Source organism: Entelurus aequoreus, linkage group LG11, assembly GCF_033978785.1.
Source record: "Entelurus aequoreus isolate RoL-2023_Sb linkage group LG11, RoL_Eaeq_v1.1, whole genome shotgun sequence".
Lineage (NCBI taxonomy): Eukaryota > Metazoa > Chordata > Actinopteri > Syngnathiformes > Syngnathidae > Entelurus > Entelurus aequoreus.
In genome coordinates, this window is record NC_084741.1 from 34,615,660 (window position 1) to 34,624,836 (window position 9,177).

At 40.1% G+C, this 9,177-nt stretch overlaps 1 protein-coding gene across 3 annotated transcripts in view; it reads left to right on the forward strand.

Moving 5' to 3' along the window:
• lars2 (leucyl-tRNA synthetase 2, mitochondrial) overlaps positions 1 to 8,763 on the forward strand; it is a 108,424-nt gene extending 99,661 nt beyond the window's left edge. Inside the window, exons 21-22 of one of the 3 annotated variants that reach the window (XR_009827757.1) lie at positions 35 to 119; positions 5,397 to 5,542. Coding sequence is in view for 2 of the 3 variants with exons in the window: in XM_062063068.1 (XP_061919052.1) it covers positions 5,397 to 5,576 (180 nt within the window). In the remaining variant the exon portion in view is untranslated. Of the gene's footprint in view, positions 1 to 34; positions 270 to 5,396 lie in introns of those variants that run through there. The other 2 variants (XM_062063068.1, XM_062063069.1) reach the window with 2 other exon arrangements.
• Positions 8,764 to 9,177: the final 414 nt, after the last annotated feature.

The following is a 9,177-nucleotide window of genomic DNA, read 5'->3' on the forward strand; positions in this document are numbered from 1 at the left end:
ACACAGCGGACTCTGATGCTCTTTTTGGTTCCAGTGGACTACACATCATCCACCTTAATGTGAACAGCCTCTCTGGAGCCAAACTCGACCAAATCAGAGAAATGTTCCTCAACACGAAGGTAAAAATCTTGTGTTTCTCTGAAACCAAATTTGATCAAAGTATTTCTGATTCAGAGATAGAAATACAAAACTTTTCGGTTATCAGAAAGGATAGGAATAAACACGGTGGGGGCGTTTGTATGTATATTCACCAAGATATTAAATACATAACTCGCACTGATCTTAACCAAAATAACCTGGAATCTGTGTGGGCGGAAATCAAATTTAAAAATGCTAAGCCGGTACTAATAGGGACTGTTTATAGACCCCCTAATCAGAGTGATTTCTATGGGGCTTTGGAAGAATGCTTGGCGGGGACAGACAACATGGAGAAAATTATAACTGGGGATCTGAACACAGATATTCAACGCAAAGATGCGCCTGTCTTCAGATCCTTCAGCAAGTTTTGTAATCTCCACGGTCTTTCCCAGCTAATAGCGCTACCCACAAGGGTGTGTGATTCCACCCAATCAACCATAGATCTCATTCTCACTTCAGACCGGCCTAAAATAAAAAATAGTGGGGTCATGATCTGTGGTCTTAGCGACCACTATCTAACCTTCTGCACCCGTAAAATAGCTAAACCTAAAGCCAATGGCCACATAACAGCCCAATCCAGATCACTCAAAAAATACTCCAATGACAATTTCAATTTAAAATTAGATGAGTGGGACTGGTCCCCTGTGCTCGCGAGCAACCTGGTCGATGTCGCTTGGGATCGCTTCAAAACGGCGTTCCTAAAGATACTAAATGACATGGCTCCCGTGAAAACAGTCAGGATCAAAGCCCGCTCGGAACCATGGATGAATCCGGACCTATTAGCTGCCATAAAAGACAGAGACAGGAAATACTCTGAATACCAAAAATGTAAAACAGAAGTAGATAAACAACCCAATAATATCAACCTCAAATTACTCCTTTCAACTCTCAAAAAGCAATGCAATAAATTAAGAAATAAGTCAACCAACCTGACTAAATCCTTAAAAAAAAATTACATTAACGACAAAATAGAGGAAAACACGAATAAGCCACGTGAGCTCTGGAAAATTCTCAACAACCAGCTTCCTGGTTGCAGCCAGAAACTTAAAACAAGACTCACCAACATCAGCATCAAGGAGGGTGACTCCCTCATTACAGACAAAATGGAGGTAGCTAGCAGACTTAACGCCTTTTTCACCAGCATAGCTGCAACTCTTGTCAACAAGCTGTCCCACCACTCTGGTCGCTTTGGTGTAGAACACATTAAAGCCTTCTACAGAAAGCTAGGAGTATCCAACAATGATTTCAAATTAGAAATGGTCACAGCTGATGAGGTGTTTAAAAAATTGAGCGCGCTCCACCCTAACAAGGCCACCGGTCTTGATAATATTCCCTCCAGATTCCTCAGGGACTCTGCCTCCATCATTGCCCCGATCATCACGCACATAATAAACCTATCAATTACACAAGGCCAAGTACCAAAAGATTTTAAGATAGCAAGAGTAACTCCCCTCTTTAAAAAAGGAAGCAAATTGGAACCTGGCAACTACCGACCTGTTTCTATTCTCAGCTCCATTTCGAAAGTAATGGAGAAAATAGTTTATGAACAGGTCGATAGTTACCTTGCCACTAATAAACTCATGTACAAATTCCAATCCGGCTTCAGAACTAACCACTCCACTGACACATGCCTTCTCTATCTGACCGACCACATCAAACATGAGGTGGACGCGGGCAAATACTGCGGCATGGTCATGCTGGACCTTCAGAAGGCCTTTGACACCGTTAACCACGCTATACTGTTGGATAAGCTCAGAGCAATCGGATTTAACAAAACCTCTTGGAGCTGGATGCAGTCTTACTTGGAGGGGAGGGAGCAGGTGGTAGAGGTGAACGGCACCGTGTCCCCCCCCCTCTCGGTGAACTGTGGAGTCCCCCAAGGCAGTATATTGGGACCTTTACTGTTCCTAATATACATAAACGACATGTCATCGGCATGTGACTGTGAATTGTTTTTGTTTGCGGATGACTCTGCCCTGCTGGTATCCGGCAAGGACAAGTCACAGGTGGAGAAAATCCTCAGTGCTGAGCTCTGTAGAATTTGCACCTGGCTCGCTGACAACAAGCTATCCATCCACTTGGGTAAAACAGAATCCATCCTGTTTGGGTCCCACATCAAACTTAAGAGAGTCAATCACTTCACCATAAAAGTAGGTGACAGTGTCATCACCAGGAAAGATGAGGTCACCTACCTAGGTTCCATTCTAGAGGCTAACCTTTCCTGTGATAAAATGGCAACCAAGGTAATCAAAAAGGTTAACCAACGAACGAGATTTCTCTACAGAATTTCCTCTCTGGTCAACAAAAGCACCTTGAGGATTCTGGCGGGAACTCTCGTTCAACCCTTTTTCGATTACGCATGCACCTCCTGGTACCCTAGCACCTCCAAAACCCTCAAATCTAAACTCCAAACATCTCAGAACAAGCTAGTCAGGTTACTTCTAGACCTCCACCCCAGATCCCACCTCACTCCTACCCACTTCTCTAAAGTGGGCTGGCTCAAGGTGGAGGACAGAGTTAAACAACTTGCACTGAGCCTAGTCTATAAAATCCGCTACACCTCCCTGATACCGAAGTACATGTCAAACTACTTCCTTAACGTAAATGACCGCCATAACCACAACACCAGGGGGTGCTCCACTAACCACGTTAAACCCAGATTCCGAACTAACAAAGGTCTTAACTCATTCTCTTTCTATGCCACATCAATGTGGAATGCGCTCCCAACAGGTATAAAAGAAAGGGCATCTCTATCCTCCTTCAAAACCGCTATAAAAGTTCACCTCCAGGCAGCTACAACCCTAAACTAACACCCTCCCCGGATTGCTAATAATCAAATGTAAACAATCAAATGCAGATTCTTTTTCTTATGCCTTCTGATCTCTCTCTCTCTCTCTCTCTCTCTCTCTCTCTCTCTCTCTATGTCCACTACTTGATGTCCATACCCCCCCCCCACCCCACCCCCCCTCCACACTCCTGATTGTAAATAATGTAAATAATTCAATGTGATTATCTTGTGTGATGACTGTATTATGATGATAGTATATATGATAGTATATATCTGTATCATGAATCAATTTAAGTGGACCCCGACTTAAACAAGTTGAAAAACTTATTCGGGTGTTACCATTTAGTGGTCAATTGTACGGAATATGTACTTCACTGTGCAACCTACTAATAAAAGTCTCAATCAAAAACCCATATTCAGTTGAATATGCTACAAAGACAACATATTTGATGTTCAAACTGATAAACAATTTTTTTTTTCAAATAATCATTAACTTTAGAATTTGATGCCAGCAACACGTGACAAAGAAGTTGGGAAAGGTGGCAATAAATACTGATAAAGTTGAGGAATGCTCATCAAACACTTATTTGGAACATCCCACAGGTGAACAGGCAAATTGGGAACAGGTGGGTGCCATGATTGGGTATAAAAGTAGATTCCATGAAATGCTCAGTCATTCACAAACAAGGATGGGGCGAGGGTCACCACTTTGTCAACAAATGCGTGAGCAAATGGTTGAACAGTTTAAGAAAAACCTTTCTCAACCAGCTATTGCAAGGAATTTAGGGATTTCACCATCTATGGTCTGTAATATCATCAAAGGGTTTATAGAATCTGGAGAAATCACTGCACGTAAGCAGCTAAGCCCGTGACCTTCGATCCCTCAGGCTGTACTGCATCAACAAGCGACATCAGTGTGTAAAGGATATCACCAAATGGGCTCAGGAACACTTCAGAAACCCACTGTCAGTAACTACAGTTGGTCGCTACATCTGTAAGTGCAAGTTAAAACTGTCTTATGCAAGGTGAAAACCGTTTATCAACAACACCCAGAAATGCCGTCGGCTTCGCTGGGCCTGAGCTCATTCAAGATGGACTGATACAAAGTGGGTAAGTGTTCTGTGGTCTGACGAGTCCACATTTCAAATTGTTTTTGGAAACTGTGGACGTCGTATCCTCCGGAACAAAGAGGAAAAGAACCATCCGGATTGTTATAGGCGCAAAGTTGAAAAGCCAGCATCTGTGATGGTATGGGAGTGTATTAGTGCCCAAGACAAGGGTAACTTACACATCTGTGAGGGCGCCATTAATGCTGAAAGGTACATACAGGTTTTGGAGCAACAAATGTTGCCATCCAAGCAACGTTACCATGGACGCCCCTGCTTATTTCAGCAAGACAATGCCAAGCCACGTGTTACATCAACGTGGCTTCATAGTAAAAGAGTGCGGGTACTAGACTGGCCTGCCTGTAGTCCAGACCTGTCTCCCATTGAAAATGTGTGGCGCATTATGAAGCCTAAAATACCACAACGGAGACCCCCGGACTGTTGAACAACTTAAGCTGTACATCAAGCAAGAATGGGAAAGCATTCCACCTGAGAAGCTTAAAAAATGTGTCTCCTCAGTTCCCAAACGTTTACTGAGTGTTGTTAAAAGGAAAGGCAATGTAACACAGTGGTGAACATGCCCTTTCCCAACTACTTTGGCACATGTTGCAGCCGTGAAATTCTAAGTTAATTATTATTTGCACACAAAAAATAAAGTTTATGAGTTTGAACATCAAATATCTTGTCTTTGTAGTGCATTCTATTGAATATGGGTTGAAAAGGATTTGCAAATCATTGTATTCCGTTTATATTTACATCTAACACAATTTCCCAACTTATATGGAAACAGGGTTTGTAGTTACATGTGATGTTGTGTACAAAAACCCATGGCAGAATTGTTTGTTAATCAATTCATAAAAAATATGTAATGCACAACAACAGAGGCACCAATATATGTTTACTTTTTGGTGTTTTTAAAGTTGTTTGTGTTTTACCTGAAAATAATCTGCCTTGACATATCTTCACTGCAGTGTGTATACTTCATGTTTACTTTCTGGCGTGCTAGCCTGTGCTGTACATCTATTGGAGCTTACAAGCTGGCTGATGATGATTTGACTCACAGGAGCTTCCTTATCCGTTCGCTAATCACGTTTGTCCCATGAGGTGCCTGAGACGTCTTTGACACACACGCACACACACCACCGTTCCTAATCGCTTCCAAAGTCACCATCACACACAGGAAGTCTTGACATCCCCCTTCATTGTGTACACTTGCTTCTAAAGCTGTCACCCTGAGCACACTCCCCATAACTACCACTAACTACAGCTTCTGTGGCTCCACCGCATGTGTTTATTTTCATTCCATCTTTGCTATAGTTTTTATATCTTGACGTTTTCATTTGCCTCTGGATTCTCACTCTCAGATTAACAACAAAGCCTGCGGGAGGATAACGGTGCCTCTGCAGGTGTCCAAGGACTGTGATGAAGTGGAGAAGCTGGTCATGGAGAGTCCCCTGGGACAGACAGTCCTCAGAGAGGCAAGCATCAAGAGAGTCATCCTCTCTCCAAGGACTGCCCTCATCAATTTCCTAGTTGGGGAGTGACCTTTCACCTTTCAACGCCGCTTTGGTATTGTCTCTTGTATTTTTGTCTGCGGCATGTACAGTAGAGTGTCAATACGCCAGCATCCAATATCAGCAGGAAGTGCGATCATATTTAATTGTATGTGAATTTCCGTGTGTCAGATCATGTTTCATTACGTGTTACTTTTATTTGGCTGCTCGACGCTCCTTTCATCTTGTTTTGACAACACAGACCCGATCAACAGGCACGTTTTAATAACAACTTAATAATCTTCAAAAGTTGCTGAACAAACATAGTGTGACTTATACACGCAAGTCAAAATCATGAATATTATTCTGTTTTCAATGTAAAAAAAAATGTATTGAGAATATCATAACCTTTATAATAACGTGTCTTTCTACTGGGCTGGCTATCATTAAAAACAAAACAAAATCAGGCTAACAATTTTTTGTTAAATTTGTAGTTATATTTTGATCAAATGAACACAAAAAGTTTGTTAAAGAAAAAAAGTTCCACATACAAACTTTTCAAAGTGTGCACTGCAAAAAGTCAGTGTTCAAAAACAAGAAAAAAAAATCAAAATAAATTAGGGGTATTTTACTTGAACTACCCGTAAGCAAAATTATCTGCCAATAGAACAAGAACATTTGGCTTGTCAAGACTTTCCAAAACAAGTAAAATTAGCTAACCTCAATGAACCCAAAAATACCTTAAAATAAGTATATTCTTACAAATAACAAGTGCGCATTTCTTGGTAGAAAAAAAAAATTAGACCTTTTTGCTCAATATGTTGAATTATATTCTTAAATAAGTAAATGCTAGTGCCATTATCTTGACATAATGATATGCGCTCGGCATCATGATTTTTTTTTTCCATGATTGAAATAAGAAATTATTACTTTAAAAAAAAGTAGTTTTATACTTGTGAGTGTTAATGACACAGCTTTGCAACAGTTGATATTCCAGTTCCAAGCATGTTTTATTCAATATAGGTCATAAAATCTCAGCTACAAGCTGTAATATCTTACTGAGATCATTTCAGACCAAAACCCTTAAAACAGTGGTTCCCAACCTTGTTGGAGGTACCGAACCCCACCAGTTTCATATGCGCATTCACCGAACCCTTCTTTAGTGAAAAATAAAATGTTTTTTTTTTTTCAAATTCAAGACAAAGTGATATGTTTTTGGTAACACTTTAGTTTGGGGAACATATTCTAAGTAACAAAGACTTAATTTAGAGTTATTTGGTTAGGGTTAGGGTTAGGGCCAGGGTTAGAGGGTTAGGGTTATAATAAGGCCATGCCGAATAAAGCATTAATAAGTACTTAATAATGACTAGTTAAGAGCCAATATTTTACTAACTTGCATGTTAATAAGCAACTAATTAATGGTGAATATGTTCCCCATACTAAAGTGTTACCATGTTTTTTTTACTGGTGGACAAAATGAACCGTGCATGAACATCACCTTGTTCAAACAACAAAACCAACACAGTGCATAAACTCACAACAAATTACACATGCACCTGCAAATCAGTGTGACTTCTGCTGTTGCCGTATCCGTAATACGCCGACAGGGAGAAGTTTTTATTTACATGATGAGTCGGGTGTGTTTTGACCTCCACCGAACCCCTGAGCCCGACTCACCGAACCCCTAGGGTTCGATCGAACCCAGGTTAAGAACCACTGCCTTAAAACAAGTAAAACACTCTATAAAATCTGCTTAGTGAGAAGAATTATCTAATCAGACAGAAAATAAGCAAATATCACCCTTATTTGAGATGTTTTATCCTACTTAGATTTCAGTTTTTGCAGTGTGAGGTGGGCCTTTAGGGAGTTTCGGGAAGGTGGTAGCAGCTTGAGAAAAAACAAAGAAAGACCTGTTTCAACCTTGCTAACCTAAATTCAATTGGGTTTAAGTCCAGTACAGTGAGAGAGTAAACAGTAGTGATTGGTAAATGACGCCTGAGTGAGTGTGTGGCCCACTCACTGGCTGTATTGACACTGCACTGATACCTTGTTGGTGTTTCATAATGGTCATCTACCGGGTTAAAAAAAAGTAACTACATTTTAACTGAAAATAAAATGTTAGCAAATATAATTATATTTTTTTGGTATTTTTAAACAAATAGGAATATGAAACACCATAAGATCAACATGATCCCACCATTTGTCTTTTTTCTTAGTTCCAATAAATTGATGATGGTGACAAAAACCCAACATGGCACACCACTTCTCCGACTTTATTTAGTACGAGTCGAAAGAAATGTTCTAATTTACAATGTAATTCAGAGTTGTGCATATCATTTTCCTTTCTGGGTGACTATGCATTAAAAAAGTAAATTACAAAAACAAATATATTTTCTAGCTATTGATTTTGGATGACTTTTATGAAACAACAACAACAACAGTATCAGTGCAGTGTCAATACAGCTAATGACTGTGCCACACACTCACTGAGACATATTTTACCCATCACTAACTACTACATTTCCAGCTGCTAATGGGGAAAGTATTTATATTTAACTTTGGTACTGTTGCCTGTCTTCAGTTCTCCAGTCAAACTCGATTCAATGAGTCAAGTCACACCACAACAACAAAGTCTGAAATAGCCTACAGTGCATTCAAAATAGAACCCATGCTTATGCTGGGTGTTCCTTTTGCCCACAATGGCGATAACATGTTGGGGCTTTATATCATTTAGTGCACAGCCAGGCCCAGGAGTGTATTCTCCATGCAGTTTTCATTCAAGTTAAACTAGCGTGGTCTAGTGGGTGATATAAAACCGCAGAACTTGCACAAATTGTCATGTCGCGTCACTAAATATAAAGTGTGTTTCATATGTTGAGAGTTTATTGTCTTCTAATGCTTTCACAAATGTATCACACTTTCTTACCTTAGCTTAGCTTATCCGATTTATTCATTCAGTGCACTGGGCTTTGAGGAGTGCGTTGGATTGAACTCATGTTTGGCCCAGTGATGCCTCATGTTGTATAGCACTGTGCTGCGCGTGGGGAAGAATTAAACCCCCCTGGTCAAAGAAGCTGTGATGACATGAGAATGAAAAGAGATGCATCCGTCATTTTTCGAGGGCCACGTGGCCAAACAGAGGTGCAACGAGAGCCAAGGCCGCTGTGAAATTTCTACCCTGGTTAGTTGTAAATCAGGTTTTTCTCACTTCTGAAATAAAAAACAGCGTCAAATCAGACCGCTATTATGCAACTATTATTACAAAACCCTTTTTATTTTTGTATTAAATTATTGCATTTCTTCATTTATTTTGTATGCTTTTTGTGCAAGAAGACATATTTCCACATCTTCAGTTACAGAAGCCCTTTCACAATGCCTCTTGGAGCAGAACTTGTATAAGGAGGACCAGAACTGACCTGACAACTCTCCCCTTTAGGAGGTAATATTAGAGATTCAATTTACGAATAATAAGTTGTTCAGTTCAGTTTCAGTTTATTTCGAACATGCATACGATACAATGTAATGCATCACATATTTCCAGTTTCATTACAGCACGTCCGAAAAAGGGTAGGAAGAAGGCTTAGGTTTATTTAATCCAATTGTGAAATATGCTTTGAAAAATATCCCCAAAAATCTGCAATGTGGTGAAACA